The sequence below is a fragment of the Plectropomus leopardus genome, chromosome 20 (genome assembly GCF_026936395.1).
Source record: "Plectropomus leopardus strain MGB_pleo_1.0 chromosome 20, ASM2693639v1, whole genome shotgun sequence".
NCBI lineage: Eukaryota > Metazoa > Chordata > Actinopteri > Perciformes > Serranidae > Plectropomus > Plectropomus leopardus.
Window position 1 is genome coordinate 3110972 of NC_142195.1, and position 24320 is coordinate 3135291.

Below are 24320 nucleotides of genomic sequence, written 5' to 3' on the forward strand. Positions count from 1 at the left end.
TTTATTACATTATTAATACACACATAAGAATCAAAAGCAAAAGCAATTTGCAATTTTATTATATTAAATGTATTGAAGTATAGTATTGAAAGTAAAAGTACAAAAATTCCCTACAAAACAGATTTCAGATGAGAAAAAATAAAAACAAAGCAGAGTCGCTATGGTAACAGGGTAAACAACACAGTGAAGAAAGAACTCAACTGCCATGCACACAGTTACCATAGTAACGGTAAACAAGACTCTCAGAGACTGGGAGATAACATGTCAGCTAGACGAAAAGAAAGAGCAGAGGAGGTGATGAGGGAGGTTTCCTCAGAGGAGGAGAGGAGGAGTGTTGAGGACAACTCTGAGGAGGTGATGAGGGAGGCTGCCTCCTTTTCTGCCTCCTGGAGATCACCTAGACCATCCAAACAACAAATCATCCCCAGAATCCCTGAGGCAGTGGACGACTTCCTGAGGAACTTCCTGCGTAGGGTCGGTCTGAGCCGGACTCTGAGCAGCTTTGAGGCAGAGTGGTACAGCTCAGCGCAGAAACGCCTCACTGAGACTCTGAAGATGGCAGCGACGGGCGTCCTGTTCATTCCTGATGCTCTCACACACAGACAGCTCCTCCATAGTGAGCTGGAGACAGTCCGCAGAGAGACAGAGCAGCTGGGGCAGGAGGTGCTGGTAGCAGGGGAGAGCCTGGTGAGGATGCAGAGGGAGAGGGATTTCCATCGGCTGCAGTACAGACGAGTGGCTGAGGACAAAAACCGGCTGATCGAGGACTTCAAACAGCTCAAGAAACATCTGGAGTCCTACGAGCCAGCACTGAGACAGCTGGAGGACAAATATCAAGCAGCTCTGAGACACAAAATGCTTATCAGTTTAGAGAAAGAAAGAGCTCAAAACACCACAGATGCAAGACTAACTCAAGAAAACTCCCAAATGAAGAGAGAGACAAGCATCAAAAGGAGCGAGAGCACTGATGCATCATCAGCAAAAAGCAGCAGCAGACACCCAAAGGACACAGAGTTTCCTGTCTGCAGGCTGGTGAACCCTCAAACGGATCAGGTGAAATGTCAAAAATATAAAAGCCCCAGCTCCTTCAGCCTGTCCTACTCCATCAGAGCCCATAAACTTCCCATCAGCTGCATCCACCTCCACCCACAAAATCTGATCCTCGCTTCAGCCAGTGACGACCGCAGCTGGAGGCTGTGGATGCTGCACGCCAACGGAGAGAAGGTGAGAGTTAATTTCTGAGATGGATGAGGCCGGACAATAAATGAGATAAAATGGGTTGACATGTGACATGTGACATGTGACATGGGATGACGACATATTGTATGAGATGAGACATACAATGAGATGAAAGTAAATTGGGTGACATATAAGATAGACATCTTAACTAATATATGAATTCTTGAGTTAAAAAAAACATGTTTTGCATTTACCTTTGACCTTCAACCACACAATTCTAATAAGTTTATTTTTGAGTCCAAATGGACATTTGTACCAAATTTGAAGAAGGTCATCTGGGTGTTCTTGAGATATTACATTCATGAGAATAAGACAGATGTTAAGTCACAGTAACCTTGACCTTTGACAACCAAAATCTATTCAGTTCATTCTCGAGTCCCGAGTTGACATTTGTGCCAAATTCGGGGAAATTCCCTCAATGCTCGCTTTAGATATTGCATTCATGTGGATGAGACAGACATTTCACTTGGTACACAGGTTAAACAGACAAGATACACTGTGTGAGCAACAGCTTTAGTCTTGTTTCACTGCCTGGCTGACTTTCGGTCTATATGCTGTCTTTATGCTGTTTATGTTGACATTCAAATCCATCTTTTCATCTTACTCTGGCAGAGTGAATGTGTGTTTTTCCATGTCTATTTCTGTAAAATCTGTGGGATACAAAAAACAGTACCAAGGGATGTAAAATGCCACATACAATTGCCACCTTCACACAGTCTTCTGAAAGTCATTACAGTCAGGTCTTCATTTTCTACTCGTCGTCAGCTTTGAGTCCAAGTTGACGTTTGTGCCAAATCTGAGGAAAGTCCCTCAATGACGTCTTGAGATATTGCACAGATAAGAATGAGGTGGATGCAAGGTCACACTGACGTTGACCTATGACCAAAAAATTGCTCATCATTGTCCAAGTGGATGTTTGTGCCAAATTTGAAGAGCTTGTCTTGAGGCATTCTTAAGACATTGTGTTCAGGAGAATGAGACAAATGGTCAACCCAAAAACATATTGCGTCTGGCCACAGGCACGGAGGCATAAAACAGGGGTCAATTAAATCATGTAATATTGCTGATGGGTGAGGTTTGCTCTGATTAGCTGATGTACTGAGATGTAATGTCATGTAATGTGCGTTGTCAGGTAGGTGAGATGGTGCTGACAGGTGAGGGTCACTCTGATTGGCTGTCTGGCTGCTGCTTTCACCCTGACGGAGCAAAACTGGCAACAACCAGTGGAGACTCTACGGTGAGTTCATCTTTGTTACACTACGATACACGACAGCAGTAGCGTACAGTTGCTTTTCGGTTCTCTTGATCTTCTTCTGTGGTTAACTGTCTGATTGGCCATCCTGCAGGTGCGGCTCTGGGATTTCTCTCGTGGTTGCTGCGTGTTGGTGCTGTCCGGTCACAGCCAGCCCACCTGGGGCTGCTCCTTTCACTCGTGCGGTCATTTCCTGGCGTCCTGCTCTGCTGACAGAACCGCCAAGCTGTGGGACCTGAACAGCCAGCGCTGCAGGCACACACTACGTCGCCACACCGCCTCCGTCAACAGCGTCTGCTTCCTGCCCCTCTCCAACTTCCTTCTCACCTGCTCTGCTGACAAAACCCTTGCCATGTGGGACACCAGACTGGGAGTCTGCACCACGACCTTCCATGGACACCAGCACCCCTGTAACCATGCCACCTTCAGCCCGGCAGGCACCGCCCTGGCCTCCTGTGACACCCATGGCATCATCAGCCTGTGGGACTACAGGAATCCTGCACTGGCTCTGGCTACGGTAGATGCCGGACCACTGGCCGCCAACCAGGTGACGTTCAGCCCATCAGGGAAGACGCTGGCTGTTGCCTGCTCCGACGGTCTGGTCAGAATGGTGGAAATCGATTCTGGTGTGGTGAGCAGCCTGCTGGGGCACAGCGATGTTGTGCAGAGCGTCACATTCGACCGTGAGGGGGAGATGGTGATGTCAGCAGGGAGTGACGGGATGATTAATGTCTGGGCGTGACTGAATGTGAATGAGAGGCTGAAGTGACACCAGCTGATTATCACATTTTAAAATGTTTTCTTTTGGTAATTAAAAGAATTTAAATATTTTTTTATACTAGCACAGGTACAAGATCAGAGTTTTGATTTTATCGTAAAACTTTCTTTTGATAGCTTACCTCTATGTTGAGCACCTTTCATTGAACAAAAGAAGCCAAGATTCCTAAATGTAAAAACATTTAATATTTAGGAATCTTGGCTTCTTTTGTTCAATGATGAGTTGAATAACACTATGTGGGCTTCTCTTAAACATCAATTGCACAAATTGAAATTGTGAATATAAAATGTATGTCTAAAGGAAACATGTCAATTTTGAAAAAACTCAAAAAACTGCAATAAAAACACTTTTTTGGGGCTTTTTTAAGTCACATGATGCAACAAAGAGCTCAAGTTTTAAACTGGCCTCCGAATTCCCCCTAGATTATAATCGGATTGGCTCTGACCTGTCGAGGCATGGACGTAGGACCTCCAGGTGTCCTGTGGTATTTGGTATTGGGGATCTGGAGATTTTAGAGGCCAGGTTGATACCTTGAGCTCTTTGTCATGTTCATGAGGCCATTCCTAAGCAGTTTTTGTGGTCTGTTAGCGGTTTAAAAGTTTTTGCTGATCAATGTTTAAGACTTTTGTCTACATAAAAAATGGTAGATTTAAATCAGGACCTCTTTGACCCCACAAGGCAAAGTAAAAACTTAAGGCCGAGCAGCAATTCCACTGTTACATAACAAAATTACAAGTTGGCAGAGGTGGGACCAAGTCATTGTTTTACGAGTCCAAAGTCAAGTCCTAAACTTTGAGTTTCAAATCCGAAACAATTGATGATGTGCTCTTTACCAAACAGAAAACCACTTTTATAGCAGGGTCATGATATATATTACATTCACAAATATAATGGATGCTTTTTAAAAGGTGTATTTATCCATTAAACAACTTTGTTGGAAGTTTTTGGGTGTTCTGTAATTTTCAAACTGCACGTTTTGCATATTGCAATTTGCTTTTTGGTCACCGTATAGTTTCTGTACGTGAAGAAAACTGTCTCTGGCATAATTTCTCTAACTGGCACTCAGAAACTTAACTTCTCAGTTCTTTTCTGAAACTTTATCGTATACTGTCTTATTGGACTCGACTTACTGGAAACAAACATTATAGGTGCATCTCAAAAAATTAGAATATTGTGGAAAAATTTCAATATTTTCCATCAGTTATTTAAGAAAGTGAAAATTTAATATATTCTAGACACAATACATAAACTAAAATGTTTTAGACATTTTTCCTATTTAGTATTGATAATCATAGCCTTTAGCTAAAAAATGTAAAAAAAAAATCCAAAAAAATCAAAACATATTTCAAAATATTAGAAACATCCGACCCAAAAATACAGATGAGCTAAAGGTCAAGTAGTATTAAGTATAATATTGAGTAAATAAAAAAAAAACACTTTTCAGAAGTAGGACATTTCTCTTCTGTAAATCATTTTTGAATACTCTTAGGCAATATTGTAATAATTTGAGACACTAGATTTCTGATTATCATGAGCTATAAGCCATAATCTTGGTCTAATATTTAAATTTAAGTGTAATAAATATACAACATATGAAAGTTAACCTTTTTGAATCAAATTTTGAAGAAAAATGAACTTTCTTCACAAATGTTTTTGAGATGCCCCTGTATGGTTAATTTGGGAAATGAATGGGGAATTAATTGATTCGTGGCACTTAGTAAAGTAACATACTTTATACTTTGGGGGTTTCAAATATTATCAAGTCAAAACGCTCACGTCCAAGTGAAGTCACGAGTCGTTGGTGAATCTGAGTCGAGTCTATGTCGAGTCATAACCACACTGACAGGAGATGCCTGTCCTCTTTCGCTTCCCTAAAATGACAAATATTTCCCCTCACTTCAAAAAGAAAAAACTCATCCTTTTGTTTTGGAATGTTTTTAAAGACACTAGTTTAAAGGGAATCTGTTAAAGAGGTCCAATTCCTGTTAATGTCTAAAAGATCGGAAAATAAAATTAAAAATGAGCTGACTCCATGAAGGTATAAACTAAAGAGCTGTTTTAATATGAACTGTTTGAGGACAAATCATCTCAGAGCAGCTGGACACAAAACTGCTACATAGAAACAAACACATTGTGTTAATAATTGAACACAGATCTGTTACAAAATAAATATCTGTTCATGTTCTGCTCAGCTGTCTGCATGAACGCTGAGTTGGCACTTGAATGGTTCCCACTATGAGGAAAGAGAGAAAACATTGACAGTCTGTCTTCATCAGCTGAAAGACAAAGAGTGAATAAAAATACTGCTGGATCAAAAAATGTGATTTTATGTTTTCCCTCCAAGCATATGAAGTAAATTTATGAAGAAGGACAAAACTGAAAGTCTGTAAGCAAACAAATGTGAGATGTTGTCATGTTGAGGTTTGTCCAGAGGATGGAGCTAAAAGAGCGTTTATGCTGCGTTCGCATCATATTGGATGGATGGTAGAGATGGAAAAGATTCACATGTTTACTGACTGTAAATTATACAACAGTAAAAAAGAGCACTAACAATACTGCCATATTCAATTCAGCCTATTCTTTTTAGGTGTACTAATTTTGAACCACAGATTTTGGCTGACATGAGGCGCCCGTGTTAGTTTTTTCCAGGCACTTTTTTTGTGTTATTAAGCTCCAAATTATACATAACTAAGCTTTCAAAAAAATCTGACTACAAATTAGAAAGTCCCCCACAATGTGAACGCAGCCTAATCCTCTGCACAGTCAGCGTTTAGCAGCTCTCAGACTCCATTGTAACGCTGGGTTCAACATCCATCAGGCTAAACTGGACTTTGTAAGATTTATCTGAACTGGCTTCCAACACTGCTTTGGGCTTAATGCTAAATAGTATTGTGCTAATTATAGCTCATTTGCATGCCAGCACTTAGGAGAGCTGGGTACCGTTTGAAACTTAGGATACTGCTCTACTGCTCTAACCCTTGTTTTTGAAATGATTCAAGCCAATTTGCTCAGGTTTCAAAAAGCTGATTTCGGTCTCTCATCTGGTGGATAAAAACTGTGTTCAGTTTCACAGCTTCCTTCAATGGAACACTTCACGACTTCAACACACACTTCTCTGTTGGTGTTTAGACGAATTGCACCTTTTCATCTAAAATATAGCTCTAGAGTAGTCTTCAACCCGAGCTGTTTTCTGTTTCTGCTGGATGTGACAGGAAACAGAAACAAGGGGACAGTGAGGACACTGACCGATGGCAGCGCTGACAGGATGTCTCTTTGCTCTGGTTAACAGGCCTTTAGCTTCAAGAGGGTTTCTGCTGAGCGCAGGTAAGTCCGTCAGTAGAAGAGGAGGAGTAGCGTCCTTCGTCTTCGTCCTTCTCCTCTTCTTCCTCTTTGTGTTTCTCTTTAGGTTCTTCCACCAGCACCTTCAGACGGCTCAGGTGATGCAGAGCTCTGAGGATTGAAACATTCATTGAATATAATTCTTAACTCCAGTCTACAGCCATGCTAGTGACTTTGTGAGGTTGCACAAAGGCAGAACAGTTAAGTCAAGCTTAACATCCGCATGCTAATATGCTCACAACGATGGTAGAAGGCTGATGTTTAGCTGGAATCATTTTTATCGTGTTCACCATCTAAGGGGCCGTTCTCAGTTCTCGTGCGTGCGTTTGCAATCATCTTGTTCTTTTATACTCGCTGCTCTGTAGAAGAATGCCTTTATGTGCAGGTGCATGGTGCATGTTCTTCTTTGATGTGTCATTACAAAGTTACACCGCCAACTACTGGCCTGGCATGCATACTACAGCATTTTTAGTTGTTTATGCGGATCCATGTACATGAGGATCATTTTCACAATGTTATCATCTGAATGCAAACTTTTTTTTAAAACTCAAGGGAACAATTTCTCTGTTTTTAGTAGGCCATAATTATCTAAGCGTGGCCTTAGTTTATCAGTGCAGCTGGAACACAACAAAATATAGCGGAGGCTATACAGAAGTTTGGTGCTAATCCGTTTGAAATATGTCGAGATATATTTAGAAGTGACAACATCACAGAAACTCTCTCTGATGTTAATCCCAATGTGTGATGTGTTCAGTGTCAGTTACCTCTGTAGTGACGGTCCAGCAGGAAAACTCTCCAGCTCTGCCTCACCCTCAGGCCTCTGCAACACAAACACAACTCTGTTTGACCTGAGGCTCTTAAACCTTCCCGCCATAACACAGAGATAGGTTCATTTCTCACAGCACAGGTGAATGTTGACAGCAGAGTTTCAATGTGTGTTCAACGACTCTGTGTGAATGATGAACGCATGAAATAAGCCATATTCAGAGTGTGTTTAATCTCAAACACAAGCTATATTTTTCCAATAGCGCTTAGTGAGCACACTTGTACTAAGGCTGGTGAGCAGTGCTGGTTCAGACCTGTGCGACTGCAGCCTCCTCTGTCTGCAGCCCGTCAAGTTTTGGAGCTGCTGATGCCGGCTGTCGTCTCTGTATCTCTGCCTCCACCGCCTGCAGTCTGAACAGCATCTGTTTCAGAGCCTCCACTGGACCAGGCTGCTTAAGGACTCCGTCTCCATCTGATCTCCAAGCCTGTAACAGCAGACAGAAGGGGGCGCTGTCAGGGGATTACTGAGTAGTGGAGCACCATTTTATCAGCTGAACCTTGATATCAGTCGATATTCACCTTGTTTACTGCCACTGACCCATCTAAAAATAAGATGACACTGATGGCAGTGGCCGATGTTTGTCTTTTGTGTTGCATCAATGTTGCGCCAGCTGTGGACTCGGAGAAGAAGCCACTTGCTAGATGCGACTCTGGCATGATGTAAGAGGGCAACAGGTGCTATTCTCATGTGTGGTTTGTTTTCAAATAAAATTTAAAGAAAATGACGGTCGTGTATAAGTATTACACAGGATCTTGGAGAAAGATCAGCAACACAGTTTGTGTGAGACATGTTTCTTTCTTTGCAGAGGCCTCATTCCAGAAAAGAGATTGCAATCAGCACTGGCACAAGAACCTCTGTGCTCCATGCACCAGCAGGGACAGCAGGTGGCTTGAGAGATGAGAAGACAGGCTTTGAAACAGCATCTAGCAATGTTTGCACCAAGCCCACCACAAAGTGCTCCAGGCTCTAAAGCAAAATTTACACAGTGGCCAAAAGTAGAATTACACCGTCCGGGTCAGTACGTGATGTCCACGGGCCCAGAAAGAACTTTTCCCATTGACTTACATTGAGAAAGAGGCGTCTGTAAATCAGTTAATAATTTTCAGTGAGCGTCAAAACTCCAACGAAATGACTTGTAACGCTATCTAGATTCAAGCCATCCAGTTCGATAACATTTGCAAAGTCTAAAAGAGACGCAAAATTGCATTTTTTAGACCACCATTCAAGCTAGTGAAGTGCTAAACTAGAGGTCAGTTGCTCCATTGGCGGAAGCTCCCTGCTGTATCCAGATGTTCTTAATACATCCATGGGTTGCACCAAAAGTAATGTGGCAATTCGCCGCTTTGTTAGCTTGCAGGTTGCAGTAGCATTAACCATAATATCTAGAAAAAACTTACAACACGGCTGAGCTATTCCAGTTTCCATGTGATGTGCCAAACTGTTTGTAGATTTGTGATTTGGTAGTTTTCTGTTGGCATATCTGACTCTCAAGTTTTTGGGGCCATCTTTGTAAAACTTGAAGTTTGCCTTTTTCAACAATTTGCCACCGTATCTGTCAAAGGTGGTCAAACTGCTAAGAGTCATAAAACTTGGCATTACTAATTTTAAAGGTTCTTGATATAATTAATTTTGATGCCTGATAAACTAGTTGGATTCCTTTTTCTTAATTTATGGGCTACTCGAGATTTTTGGGATAGTTGTATGAAAAATGGAGGACATGAATAATGATTTGGACATTGATTACCGTGGCAATGATCAAAGCTTCATGCCTGCAGGTCAGCCTGACTACATCTAACACCCAGCTGAGGTCTCCATTTAATGATCCACTGTTTGTATATCTGAACACAAAATTGTACACAAAACATGGATTATGCTACTGCACAGGCTAACCATGGCCCTGCAGCTTTATTTAAAGTCTGGAAAAGAGAAAAAATGTCAAGCTCTCCTAGAGGTGGTGATGTGTGGACCTTTTCAACCGCAGAAAATAAACCACCCTAAGCTTAACAGGCATCAAATTTGGGCACTGCTAAGGAGGTGGCACTAGATGTAAATAATAAAACAAGCTAGTTTGACACAAGGAAGTGGAGAGAGTGGGACTTTGTGTGTCTTTGGGGCATGTCGGCAGGAGTGTGTTACTAGGTAAGTGTTTTACCTGAGCTCTTCTGTCAGTGAGGGTCTCTGTGGCCCCCCCACCTGTGGCCGCTGCTGCTGAGTCCCTGCAGGTTTAATTCCATCACATATCAGTCAGAGTGTTTAGTCGTAGTACATCAGAATTGAGAATGGAGGGGGTGTAAGTAAGTCTTACCTAAAGAATGGACAACAGTGAGAGGAAGAGCAGCGCAGCAGCTCCTCAGTGCTCACTGGACTGACAGCTTCTTCAGCAACAAGCAGCTTTTCAGAAAATGTTACTGCTGCAAACAGACACATTAGGTGGAGATGGGATGGAGAACAAACTACAAGCAAACCTTTCTAGCAACCTGTTTGTGATTTATGCTGTCTGAGCTGAGTGTGTGCTCATTTAGTGCCACCTGTGTCTTTGTATCATGAACATTAGCTTTGCTGTTTACAACTACAGGAGGAGAAACTGAGAATTCTCATCTTTGTGTTGAGTCCTGGTCTCACCTGAAGGTGCAGCACTGTCTGCTCCTCCATAACTTTGAGACAGACGGTTCAACACCTGATCCGCCTTCTGGATCAGAGACTCAATCCTGTTGTCTGTCAGGAGGAAAACATAAACATAATTATGGGTCTATAAAACCCATTTCATGTAGTTTAACAACAGTGTGTCTTTTTACCTCTGAGCGGAGTTTCCATGACGTCAGAGCTGTTCCTCTCTGCAGCGAGGAGAGAAATCTGTTCAGCAAACTGAAGCCTCAGATCTCTGACAGTCTGCCAGCTGTCAACCTGATAACAAACAAACACATACACACATGTACGCACGCACACACACACACACACACACACACACACACACACACACACACACACACACACACACACACACACACACACACACAGATAGTCTCTTTAATATCTGGACAAACATTGAAAGATCATTCTTGACCCTGGGAAAAGTATGCGTGGCAAAATAATTGTCTCAAACGTACTTCCTTGTCATTTCAGTCAGTACATTTATGCATTCGAAAAATTTCGAAATACTGTGTGAGTCCAACTAAAACTAGACTTGTTAACATGTTAGTCTGACTGAAATCTGACTAACACACCCAGATAATCTGATTGGAAGTTGAGCTATTCCTTCATGTAAACACCTTAGGCAAACTTTAACTAGACTAGGTGTTTTGCGTGTGCTCCTCATGGAGGCGCTGGCCTCCCTCTGTGTTTACGGATATGGACGGTTCATCACTTATGAGGGAGGAAGGATTGCTGCAAAAGGGGTCATGCAGTTTAGAAAAATGTAAGCGCTGAGGAGGGACTTGTGTTTTTAATTTCAGCACAGGTGAGGGACATACAATGTGAAAAGGTAGCATTTTAGATTTATTTTAAATAAAAAAGTCCTAAAAAAATCAATATCAGCTAAAGTGTACACTATATTTGAATACTGGCTCCTCTTTTTCTGAATCAAAAAACTGTCAAACCCATTTTCTGGCCTCAGGACCATTCTGCCATCCTTTTGCCGCTCAGATAGAGTTCATCAGACAGCATGAGCTGCTGGCTGATCACACTCAAAGCTCCAAAGCAGTTTGATTGGCTTCTCTCACCTGTGAAGGGGTTTGGTCAGGATCATCGTCCTCCAGCTCTGCCACCCAGGACGGAGCTCTGTGTCTGGGAGCTGACAGAGAAACACAGAATAACTTGTTGAAGCTGAGTAATATTCAACATCAGACTCTTTTATCAATTTATCTAGGTAATATTATGGTTTGTGGAGAAAACAAACTGTTTTTAATGATGATTTTATACTTGCATTAGACTGTTAGTTGAGCCCTTTGTCCTTATTTCTTGTTACACCTGTCAGGACTTTCTATTCTAGCACAGCTCATATGCAGTTAAGAAGATGAATTTACTTTACAGACATGTAATGTCATAAACAGATTGTGGGAAAATTCAATAAATGAAATCACTAAAATCTTTGGCACCTTCATACCAAAAACACACTGTGTTTACTTTTAGGGAAAATACCAGAAGAAATCGAAAGGAAAGAATCAAATTTACTTTTAATGATAAGGGTAGCAAAACTGGTTGAAAATGACAACTTATTATATCATCATATCAATCATAAATGTGAATAAAATATATATAACAAAATAGTTTGTTATTATGCATATCTATATATTTATTCTTCTTTGTCTGTTAACCATTTTTTGAACATTATTGACTTTGTTTACTCAACTAAAATAAAGCTAAAAAAAGAAAAGATAATTTACTACCCACAATTCACAGTAATTAAAAAAATACATTCTTAATTTCAATCAGGAGACAAAAGCAGCTTTTCATTTCAGCCCTAAACAGTTCAAAATGTTTTTCAAACAAGCTTCAAAGAACCCAAAAATATCCAGACTCATGTCAACATCTGGATCTGAATAACTGGGTAGAAAGATGGTGGTAAGTTTTGTTTCTGTGGACTTTGAATGAAGTGTGTTGGAGAGACTAAAGAAGGAACATTGTAGAGAACACGCTAAGCAGCGGTGAGGACCAGCCTGCAGTGAGCTGCCATGCAATAACTGCAAAAAACTGCAGCTGCTACTCTAAGCTGTGTCTGTTTGATTCTGCAGCAAAATGCAGCCAAATTAAAAATTGGGCATCGTTTCACTTTTAGCAGAAAATTGCAGCCAGAGAGCACCAGCAGCTGAGTCCTGTGACTTGACCTGCAACATGCTGACCTATGAACTTCCTCCTGCCTGAAACACATTAACACACCTCCCTGCCACAGAAAAATTTAATTATTGCAGTGAGCTGATCTCGGCTGCTGCTGGGTGTTTTCGGTGCAATATACATGTGATATGTGTCATGGAGGAAATTAAACCGTGGAATCTGGCAGTGTTTGTGCTGTGCAGGCAGGTTTAATACCGTGGTCATCCCACAGCTCAGACTCTGCTGGCAGCGGCAGCTGGCTGAGATCACAGCGTTGTATCCAGGCTGGGTACTTCAGGTCCGGCACGCTGGTGATTCCAGAACAGTCCATGTCAGTCTTGTTACTGGTGAGCCAGTGAGGGAGGTGGAGGGACGAAGACGGCTCGGCCCACTCTGACCCTGCTGCTCTGTGTGCAGACTGCTGTGGACAGAAAGAGGGAACAGAGACTTTCACTACCATCTGACTCAGAGTCAGATCCAAAAACACTCAGTTTGTTTCCATGATGTTAGAAAAAGTTGAATTATTGTGTTTTTGATGTAACGATGTCAAGTTCTGATCAGTAAGGGCTGTTTCACAGCAAGCTAAAACGGCAAAAATATCCTAAATATAACAAAGGCTACTTTTAAACTGATATAGATATTTGAACATGGCTTAAACTAATCACGTAATACCCCAAAGTTATTGTAAATAAACAGTTATGATTGTGATTCCATTCCTTCCAACAATAGATGGATTCTCCCCTGCTGCTTGTATACTGGGACAGGGACAGTAGTCGAATTAAATGGCCTAATCGAGCTGTAACTGCAGCTCCACTAAACTGGTCATGAACATGTACTGACTGATAAAAATGTATAGTCACCCTGTAGCAGCTGACTGAGGGGATGTCAATATCTGGATTCAACACGGCTGCCTCGGGTCTTTCTCTGCACCTGGAGAAGAAGAGATAGTCATAAAATGTAAAATATGACGTAGACTTTCGAAAGAATAGAGCAAAGATCATGAGACAAAGAAGAGCAAACAGCATGAACCGGGAGCTCCTGTGCGTCCTGGTTGGATGAGGGTGGTGGTGGTTCAGTCGGGGGGCAGGAAGGCTGCTGCTGAGTCTGTCCCAGGTTCTGGGTGCTGGTCTAGATGAGGAGGTGCAGCGCTGGGAGGCTCCAGACTGAGACAGGAGGCCTGGATGAGCAGATGGGACGAGTCAAGAATTGAGACACACAGACTGACATAAGGCCTGGGGACTGAGGGGAAGATATGGCCGATGTATTTAAAGACATTTGATGAAGGCGGAGGCGGGTGTGACATGTTTAACCCTTTGAAGCCTGAGCAAAGTTGTTTGATTTTGTTCTAAAACATGGGGAGCAACTTGACAAGAAATGGCCCAAAAGTTAGTAAATAATTATTAAAAAAGTTCTTTTCTGTAGCATAATTTGAAATATAATATTATCATAATCAGAATTATTTTTTGGGACATTTTTATTATTATTATTTTTTGATTTTTTTAAAATTATCTTTCCTTTTAAAAAAATGTTTATGTAGTTTTCTTGTGACCTTTTACTAATTTCTTGCAACTTTTGGAACATTTCTTGCCAAGTTGGTCATTTCAAGAAATCAAAACAATTTGCTAGGCCTTCAAAAAGCTTGTGAAAGGCATCTGAACGCAGCACAAAAAAACTGATGTTGATCCAGGTTTCAAAGGGTTAAAAACTTCAGATGAAGGTATAGGTGTGAGTGTGTTTCTGAACCTTGGATGAAGGCGGATGTGTGAGTGATAGGCATCGAGCCGTCGTAGGGGATAGACAGCAGCTCGTCTGTTGTCATGGAGAGTCTGTCTCGGTTGCTGCGGTGATGAAGGGAGCTGACGGGGAGGTTCAGGAAGTCCAGCTCCCTGTCCGTCAAACGCTCCCTGAGAACTGGGAGCCAAAAGCACATAAAGGCAATAATATAAATAGAAACTGATACAGATTTTCATGAAACTACTTAATGAATGTGGTGACCTACCATCTTTGTTTCTGAGCGTGCTCACTCGGGGTCTGCTTGGAGTGGAAGGAAGACCGTGCGGCAGAACCAGCCCTCCTGTTAACGACTCGCTGTTCGGACGACTCCTCTCAAAGTCTGCAATGTAGGCATCCAGCGCCGCCGAGGCGGAGTCATAGTCCTGCAATCAGTCGATCAACAAACATGGGTGATTTATTTTTGTAAGCCTGGCCAGCAGCTTGTCTTGAAATTTATACCTGACATTTACGGTGGCCATGAGGGTCAAAACACTACATTTTCTCAAACATTTCTCAAAACACTACAACATTAACCCAACCAGTACATACAGAAAACAAAATGGCATTTCCCAAAAAACTAAAACATTTCCCAAAACAAAACAAGTTGAGGTGTTTCTGAAATGTTGTGGTGTTTTGACCCTAAGGGGCCACTATAGATATCAGAAAGCAACACCTGAATCCTGGAGGAGTCCCTGCAGAGAGTTTTAATTCTGAAGCAGTTGGAGTCATTTTAACTTGAAGCACAGAAAGGATTCAGAAAAAAAATTGCTCAAAGATTTCCTGATTTAAAGAAAAACATATATGCTTATAAAATAAAATAAAAAGGTTTCTTCCACATACTGAGGAGGGGCAGGGGAAGGATCAGTTATGTAGCTCCTATGGCTCACCATTGTTTTAGTGTATTACTCAAAGTTATAGTGTTAAAAAGACTATTTAAAATAATATAGCCTATAATACAGCATATGATATAATATATATAATATTAACATTTCATAAAAAAGAGGGAAGAGTGGAGAGAAATGGAAGAAATATTAAAAACATAAGCAAATAAAAATATAAATATAAATACAGAATATATAAATACAAAATATAAATAATTTAGAACAGAATTATGTGAGTGCTTCAAGTAAAAAAAATTGTGATAAAATCATTAAAATGGACTAAAACACACTTGGGTTTGTAATAAAACCACAAGTATCAAACCATAAAATACTAAGGCTTTGGGTATGGTTTAGAAAGGGGGAACACATATTGACGGGGGAAGCAGTCTTTGACTGTAGTCAATAGAAGCAGAGTGAACCTTGTGTCTGTATCTGAAGGTGGTGTTGTGTTTCGGAGTCAGCAGGCTGCTCCTCAGGTGACCTGAGCTCGACAGCAGGGAGGTCACCGTTGACTCAGGAGACAGAAATTCACCAACCAGGGACTCCATGCTGAAAAAAAACATCAATCAGGACATTCTGATGTTATACACAAATCACAAAGGCAATCCTGTAAGGGGTGTGTTTAAAATCGAAATGCATGGGTTTTTTCCACACGCAACATTTATAAAGCATAACATAAACATAACTAAACACAAGCAAATTGGAGATATATAGGGCCACAATATGGTGACTTTATCTATAGCCCCGAGTGATCAAAACTTACAACAAGGGACATTCCTGATCAGGTCAGACAGGCTGATGGGCAACAGATTTCTGTGTAGCTATACAGCTAGCATTAGCATCGAGAAGCATCTCTGTGATTTTAGCATTATTTATTTGGATGTTTGGATTGAAATTTAGACACAAAGTGGTGTATGCTAGCTAACCATAAACTGACAGCCACTCAGAATAGGTCACGGTGTGTTATCAAGTGATTTGGGCCCGTTTGTTTGTGTATCAGTGTCGAGTTCATGTTGTTTTTATGTCAGAAAAACTTACTAACGTTCGTTTGCTAACTTAGCTTTAGCCTAGCCAGTAACTAACGTTAGCTAACGCTAGCTTCCTCAAAAAGGACCAAGACAGAAGCAAAGCAAACAATAACGTTACCGGAAAAAGACTAAACTAAAACCAGAAAATAGAAACAATAACTTTAATCGTTTCACGTGACGGAAATGTACCGTTAGTGTATATAAATGTTTATAAGACCTCCACAACTTTGCTAACTTTATTTACAAAATCTCAAAAGTTCACTTAGCAGCGCTGCGAGGCTAAAACAGGAATATGAATGTTTCTCTCAGACCCGAGATTCTACATCAAATGATAATAATTCACTTACATTTTTACTCCATAATGTTTCCTTCTTCCTTCAGTGATCTGTATTTCGTGTCCAGCTCTTTGTTTACATTGACAGTTCAAGTAGAAAATTCAAGACTCCCGGGGAACGTCAAAGCTAACTCAGTTAGCTGGTCTGGAATCAGTTTATCACAGAGGGCTTCCGCCAGAGACGTCACGGCCAAACACCATCCACATATCCGGCAATAAAGTATGTTAATATTTATCATCGGAGACACTCGCGGCTCTTACAGCAAGCGTACATGACGGACTTTTAACGTTACGATCTTCAAGAGCTTTCGAAGGATGTTCAGTTTCAACAGAGGTGACAGGTTAACTATTGCCCCCCATGGTATAGTATGGAAACATCATATGGGGAACAGAAAATAAAATTGAAATTGCATTAAAACGCATTATATTTCATGTATCTGACTCATGCCGAATTAAAGAATGACATTTACCGGATGAGAAAACAATAATATGTCTTGTTCTCAAACCAGTTTTATTTTCCAAACAGCACGCAAACTTTAGATTTTCATTTTTTAAAGAGAGCTTTGGCATGTGCAGAATCAAATCATTTTCCAAAGATGCCTTACAGAATACGACACAGAGCTGTGGTGTGACACACTGCTGTCAGCCAAGAGAGAATCATTTTGTTAATTGGAAAGCCATCCAGGAACTTTTAAGTGACACTGAGTAAAAATCCCACTTTTCCATGTTAAATGAAGAGCCACACTTTTTTGTTCCATCGTTTGATACATTTTGCTTTTGAAAAGTTACTTTTATTTTGAGTAGAGTTTTAGCCAAAACATGATCTTTGTGCTTAAACGGAACCACCTGTTCACAGCATTGTTGAAAGGTAAAGTTTCAAAGTATCCACTCCATGTACAAATGTAACATATATATGGGTTGCAGAAAGGTACAATTGCAATATATTCTCTGACAAATGGGTTGCTGCATTTCAACTTGAGAAATTGTTGTTTTGTAATTGTTTCTCTCCTTTGTCTGGCCATAATTTGGCACTATTGTTTATTATTATAATTATTATTATTATTATTATTATGATTACAGTAGCATCTTTCTCTTGCCACTCCTTTCAGGATTAGATTTGACCTAAAATGTTGCATTTATCATCTTTGATATAATTGTAACCACTTTCTACATTTTTTTGTTGTGCTGCTGTGTGTACTTTGTTAATTTCTTCCTGCTGCTCTTTATAATAATAATAATAATAATAATAATAATAATAATAATAATAATAATAATAATAATAATAATAATTACTATTATTATTATTATTGTTATTATTGTCCAGGCGTCTGGGCTGCCTCTGGATCATAAAACCTTCACTCTCATCTTTCACACCTCCACCTCTCGTCTCAACACTTCACAGCATCACTGTTATCAGTATTAGAATCAGAATCGGGTTTTAATGTACACTTACATATACAAGAAATTTGACTTGGTGTCAAACTGTTTACACAGAGGGGAAAAAAGTAATTTTTAAATAGAATAAAATATAAAAGCAATATAAAAATATAAAATGAAAAATAGAATATACAGAACACAGAACATACAAAAAGTGCAATGGAGAATCAATCAATGGCCATGGCTAGTCTCAGCACCTCCTCCCACTCCCTCCCGCTCCTCTCATCCCTGCAGTTTCCCTCTGTCTCATTAAACTCCATGGTGATGCTGTCACCATCTGTTTCCTTCCTTGCTCCTGTCACAGTTTGTGAGGAACTGCAAGAGTACCCAGACCTATACAGACATCTGTTGATGTCACTACCAAGCGTTCCCTCAAAACACCCACTCCTATCACCATGAAGTCCCAATCCAAAGTCAAAGCCATTTAATCAATTTAAGCCTCACACAACAATTCAAACCATCCGCCATGATGACCACTTCCGCCACCCAAGGTCACTCCCTCCAGTGTTGATGAGTGCTGCAGGCCCCTTTAACTAACCGAGAGCCTGTGACGTCACTCGTAGATTGAAACAGAGCAGTATGAGAAAAAAAGGAGGAGTGATCACTCTGTCTTATATTCATGCATCAAGAACACACGAGACACTATCACTGGAATTACACCCATCAGAGCAGCCTCCCTATAAAAAGCAACAATATACATGCACGTGTACCTTACATGTATTTTGGGACCACATTACAAAACTGGTTTGCAGCTGTCTGAAAAGTCAAAATTGCTGCTATCCACTGAATTAATTAATTTATAACTTATATTCTTCTTTTTACATCAACAAATTATCAATTGACACAATCTTATATTTCAGTTTGTAAAATCCTATAGACATACAAGCTCTAAGTGTTAAGTATATTTAAAATGAAAATATACTACTCTTGTAAAGTAGTTATACTCTGTTTATGTGGGACACTTTCTTATATTTTCTATGAGAAAATTGTTAGATTTTTTTTTAACATTGGTTCATTTCAATAACATTTTGACTGAATAACAGTTTGCCTTAATGTGGCCATTTGTATATTTAAAAAATTAGGCCAAGCAATATAAAAACAAGATAGATCTACTTAACCTATGATCTCAAGTGAAAATAACATTTGAGTATTTTTTTTTTGTTTTGTTTATTTTTATAATTTTTCATTTTTCAAAACCCAACTAAGTTAAGACATGAAATTGCTAAGTATCAAGTTAAAAGAAGCCCAAATTTAAAAGTAATTTTTGTACTTTGTTTATGTGGGCCATTTTTAATATTTTCTCTTCTATAAGTAAATTTGAGGCCTACTTTTTCCCCCATAACTGGTCAATTTTAATAATATTTTGACTGAATTAATTTTGTTAAGTCAAGATGTTGTAGTGTTGTACTCTGTTTATGTGGGGCATTTTATTTATTATCTATATACATTAATTCACAGTTTACCTTTTCAATATTGGTTAATTAAAAAAAACCATTTTGACTGGCTTAAATGTGTTTTGATTATCTAGTTTTTATATCTGAAATTTTATGTACAGCAATTTAAAACAAGGTAGGACTGCTTAAATTATAATCTCAAGATATTAATGAATCTATTACTTCTTTTTATAAATAAATGATCAATTTAATGGTCTTATAATTTAAATATCAGCCCAAATCAATATCGATAATACAATTGTTAATACATTTTTTCCTGAATTGAATTTGTTTAAATTTTCTGCTTTTTATAGTTCAAATTGTGTATGAATCAATTTAAGAACAAGACAAGACTATTTAACTTATAATCTCAAGATTAAATAAATAAATAAATAAATAAATAAATAAATAAATAAATAAATAAATAAATAAATAAATAAATAAATAAATAAATAATCATCCTCGACACCTTTCGCTCCCCTAAACTTGGAATTTGGGTTAGCTTTTCTCGGACCACCACTGAGTGAGTCATCTGTCATAGTAGACGATCTCTGGGAGCGTGTGAGCGCGTGTGTGAGTGCGTGCAGGGTGTCTGTGTGATATCGCAGACGTCACAGCCTGCCGTTGGTCCAGTTCACTTCAGATCTGATGAGCCTTTGGTCCTCTTTAGGGGTAAACTAAACTGAGTCCGGAACCGAAGAGTTGGCCCCGGGACCTCCCAGCGCTCACTCTGACCCGGGACACTTTTTATTTGGACTTAACCCAAAATAACCCGCACAAACAGCCGGGGCGGAGGGAGGGAGAGCCGCCGTTAACGTAACCTCTGTGACGTCGGTCCGCCCGGGCTGCTGCTCCGCTGGCTTTACTACCACGCCGTTTGTCTGGAGGCTCCTTATTGCTGTTTACGGAGTGATCGATCGATCTGATCGGAGCCTGATCGCAGGATACATCGGTGTGTGAGGATGGAGAGGAAGAGGACGGACTGTCCCGCACTGCCGCCCGGCTGGAAGAAAGAAGAAGTGATCAGGAAGTCCGGACTGAGCGCTGGGAAGAGCGACGTCTACTACTACAGGTATTCCGTCACACTCATCGATCATTCCCCGATCAGTCCGCGCCCACACTGAAACGGTGATCGATAAGTCAGCCGAAGTTTCCTGTTGCTATCTGTGGCTGTCATCGTCAGTTCCGAGCAAAGCGCAGCTCAGAAAAGTTGATGTGAAAGTGCAAAATGACAGTTTGTGTCAGAGAAGTTACAATGTAGCTTCCAATCTGTCATGTTGCAGTAGCAGTTTGTAGGGGGGCTCTGTGGTGCCAAACACAGTGTTAGCTAATATTTAATAACAACTCTACATTTTGAATATTTAAATTATATATCTGTAGATGTTTGCACAGTGGCTTGGTGGTTGTCAACAAGCTGTTCACTAATAGTTGATTCCGGGCCAGGCCTGGTTCCCTACATCACTTATTTCTGGTTGAAAAATGAATTAAATTGTAATTGAGAAGTGGCTCATGATTTGCATTTTCGTAGTGTGATATTCCAATTTTGAGTGGTTTATCACTGGCAGTGGCCTCATTAGGCCTGCACGTCTGAGACTTCAGCCCTGAATGCTTTATAAATAGCCCCAGATCTACAGTACGTCTATATCTATATTTACATCAAAGTCTCTATCTATCTATCTAGCTATCTATCTATCTCTCTATTTCTGTTTATCTAAAGAGCAGTCTTAAGTGGCTGTTAATATAAAATTAATATAAAAAAAACCCTGAAAAAGTAAAGAAAAAAATCTGAAAAAAATGTAAAAGAAAAGAAGTGCCCCAAACAAACAAACAAACAAAAATCATAATTTTTTAAACAAACAAATAAAAAAATTACAAAAAACAAATAAAAAACAAATAAAGTAAAAAAGTAAAGAAAAATGTAAAGAAAAAAATAGCAAAAAATTTAAAAGAAAAAAAAACATATGGATTTGGAAGGCATATTTTCCTTAAAAAAACCCAGCTATTTCTTTTTTTTTTTTGTTCCAAGAAGTACAGGCTGAGCCCTGAGTCTCCTCTAATCCCAAAAATGCCCCTGGTCACTGGTATGCTGCTGCCAGTCTGTTAGCATATGCCACTCACTGATGGTATATCACTTAAATCTAATGACAGAAACCTTTTCACTGGTATATAGTGATGAAACGCTGCTGCAGTGTTAGTGTCACGTGCCAATATGAAGAGACTTTTTCAGCAGAATAAAATATTTATGAGGAACTTTAATAAAATGAGCTCAACTTTACCAGAGTCAACCTGCTGTCACTGTTAGCTGTTGCCCCTGATGGTATATTATGGGTATATTATGGTAACATAATGAGGGGAACAGAAAAGAAAATTAAAATTGTATTATATTTAGTGCATGTGATTAATGCCGAATTAAAGAATGCACTCCCCCAAATTAGGACACAATGATCGGTCCTGCTGTTTTACCAGTTTTATTTTCTAAACAGCAGGCAAACTGTACATTGCCTTTATGAAAGACAGCTTTGGCGCAGGGGTCGACAGATTATCGGCCCGGACAATTATTGGAGCCAATATTTGCTGATTACCTGTATTGACATTTTATTTATATATTTTTTTAAAACAAATTATTTTCAGAACACTAGGCTCACAGTGTTACAAAACAAATCCATTGTGTATATACATGAGTTAAAAAGTATTACCAGTCAGAGTAAGTAATAATTATGATGTTATAAAATAAAAAGAAGAAGAAAAAGGTAACATAAATAATAATAATAATAATAACAAAAATAAACAAATAAATGAAAATATTGACAATGACTGTATCCTGAGAGGAGTACATTGTCCTCTGACTCTCATCAGTAGCGTGCGGTAAAACATGGTCTCAGAAATCTCATGTGGCCCGTTTTGCTTTGTTTTATTTTAATTATCGCCGATAAAACAATTTCATTAAAAAGTGCAAGGAGAAAGCATGGGAGGCAGTTTTAGTTTGCAAAACCTCAGGAAGCCATTTTTATTTTTTTAAATTTTTTTATTGTTTTTAGCATTTGATATCATTCAATCTTTATTTTTTTATTTTTTTTTATTTGTGAATTTTGCAACCACATCTCAAAAATGCAGTCTTTTGCCACACTTACAATCATAAAACTGTACAATGCAGATGCAACATAATTTACAGGAAAATTGCACTTAGCTATTTTTATTAATTCATTTTTTTATTTAAATGTTCGCCTGACTTTATAAAAAAAGTGAGAACTTGCTGCATGTGATGTAGAAAGCCTCATTTTTGATTTGCTAAAGGCATTTAAACAAAGTTTTGTGTTGGAGTTTGTTCTATTCAAATTTCTAAATATTGACAGAAAGATTTTTCATTTTTATCGTAAATGCATATAGGCTCCAAATATTGGTTATCGGTCTCAATAAATACCAATAATTGGTATCGGCCCCGTATCGGTCGACCCCTGCTTTGGCGTGTGCAGAATCAGATTATTTTCCAAAGATTCCTCACAGAGTGCGACACAGAGCTGAAGTTATGTGAGACATCTCTGTGTTGTTTGCTCAGGTTTTAAAGGGTTAACCACCGTCTGTGCGTCTGTGCTTTTCTGCCTCAGTAACCATCATATTTCAGTTCTCTAAAGCAGATCAAAATTCGCTCTCAAGTCTCAGCTTTACATTTCTTCCGGTTCCGTCTCTGCGCTAACAGCTGCTGCGTTAGATCGCAGAGGAAACCGCGTCACTGCCAGAGCAGCTTTGTGGTGAGGCCGTGACGCTGCAGAGCCGCCGGCTGCTCGCTTCCTGTTGATCAGCGGCGACGGCGGAGGCATGGCTTGATCACATCAACAGCTCCGAGTCAGAAAACAGCCGTCACATCCTGAAGCGTCCACATGTAGGAGAGGAGAGCTGAGACTGGCCTTTACTTTCAGTTTGCTCTGTAATGTGACTCATCAGTTCCAGTAAGGAAACCAGTCAGCGACTCTGCTTTACTGGAAGAGCAGCACCACCCTGCTGGGCCCTCCGACAGCTCCGTCCTTACACTCATGTTATTTGTCAGCAGCTCTTCATTCAAAGCCACATTTTATTTTTCAGCTGGCACTCACACGATGTCAGCAGCCATGAAAACATAGTCTGAATATTTCCCTCAGTGTCAGCAGCATATAGCTGCATGAAAGAGCTACAGCGAGGTTAACCCTTTACAACCTGGGTGGACATCGGTTGTGTTGTGTTGCGTTCAGACGCCTTTAGCAAGCTTTAAAACTCCTGAGAGCTGACAAAACTGGTTTGATTTCTCCTGAAAACATAACTCGGCAAGAATATCCTGCAAAAATAGTTAAAGGTGACGAGAGAATTACTAGTTTATTAGATATTAAGAAACAAATACATATGAAATTTTATTTAATTTTTTTAAATTTAAGCTCTTTCTAAAAATTTTTGATTTTTAAAATAATTTTCAGGTGACTTTCTCGTAAATTTTTACTGATTACGTTTTCAAATTTTTGAGCTTTTTCTTATTAAGTTGCTCATTGCCTTCAAAATGTATTTGATACTCTGCATATTTGTTTTCCCATAAAAGTACATTTCAGGCTGCTTGTTCTGATGGAACCAATCAGACATCCAAAATTAACCAAATTCTGATTATACAAACACACACACACACACACACACACACACACACACACACACACACACACACTCAGAGCGTCTGATCTTTGCTTTGTGGCTGCTGACCTACATGTCAGACACAGCTGAGCGACTGTGTGTCTGCTCTTGTGTTTCTGTCTTTGTGAGGGTATTTGGTCCGTCCCTCGCTCTGTCTCAGGGCTGTCAGAGGCTTAGGGCTCAGTTTGAGAGTTTTGGTGTGTTAGTGCGGAGCAGATGAATGAGGAAGTGTTCCCGCTGGTGTCAGATGTGATGTCATAGCTCAGCCGTTGTCAACGCAGTGGACGCCAAGTTTGAACTGGCGCCCATGGGAGTTTAAAGTTGGCAAGCAGAGCGAGAACTTCCTGGAGTGTCCCCCTGGACGCCTGACATCTGCTCAGAGCCAAAAACTGGTGTGGTTGCACTTTGGTTTTTGCATGGAACGAACGAGAGAGAGTAGAATATGTTAATTAGTAAGCTTTAGAGATGCTTGTAGATACATTTTGCGATGGTCATACAGCGCCAGGCTGGCTGTCTCTTCTTGAATCTCATCTTTGTGCTA

The 24320-nt window shown here is 39.9% G+C and overlaps 3 protein-coding genes across 8 annotated transcripts in view; 2 read left to right on the top strand and 1 right to left on the bottom strand.

Annotated features, from left to right (window-relative positions):
- The first annotated feature begins 249 nt into the window (after positions 1 to 249).
- spag16 (sperm associated antigen 16) lies at positions 250 to 4124 on the top strand. The gene is made up of 3 exons (XM_042508718.2): positions 250 to 1224; positions 2372 to 2476; positions 2586 to 4124. The coding sequence occupies exons 1-3, from the start codon at positions 262 to 264 to the stop codon at positions 3231 to 3233; spliced, it is 1716 nt and encodes a 571-aa protein (XP_042364652.2). The 5' UTR covers positions 250 to 261; the 3' UTR covers positions 3234 to 4124.
- A 1184-nt stretch (positions 4125 to 5308) lies between these two features.
- c20h18orf54 (chromosome 20 C18orf54 homolog) lies at positions 5309 to 16609 on the bottom strand. Of its 6 annotated transcripts, none has more exons than XM_042509853.2 (15): positions 16273 to 16608; positions 15317 to 15446; positions 14243 to 14399; positions 13987 to 14154; positions 13273 to 13420; positions 13104 to 13173; positions 12460 to 12661; positions 11154 to 11224; positions 10230 to 10338; positions 10057 to 10149; positions 9740 to 9845; positions 9587 to 9650; positions 7688 to 7858; positions 7373 to 7428; positions 5309 to 6719 (listed from the first exon to the last, which is right to left on the bottom strand). In XM_042509853.2, the coding sequence occupies exons 2-15, from the start codon at positions 15443 to 15445 to the stop codon at positions 6569 to 6571; spliced, it is 1695 nt and encodes a 564-aa protein (XP_042365787.2). In that variant the 5' UTR covers position 15446; positions 16273 to 16608; the 3' UTR covers positions 5309 to 6568. The 6 variants fall into 6 exon arrangements, with proteins under 6 accessions (XP_042365787.2, XP_042365788.2, XP_042365786.2 ...); XM_042509854.2 differs by having other exon boundaries at positions 9740 to 9842; positions 12460 to 12664; XM_042509852.2 differs by having other exon boundaries at positions 12460 to 12664; positions 16273 to 16607.
- A 3112-nt stretch (positions 16610 to 19721) lies between these two features.
- Positions 19722 to 24320, top strand: part of mbd2 (methyl-CpG binding domain protein 2) — a 37635-nt gene continuing 33036 nt past the window's right edge. The window contains exon 1 of the mRNA XM_042509522.2: positions 19722 to 20201. Within this exon, the coding sequence (XP_042365456.1) occupies positions 20092 to 20201 (110 nt within the window). The 5' untranslated portion in view covers positions 19722 to 20091. The remainder of the gene's footprint in view (positions 20202 to 24320) is intronic.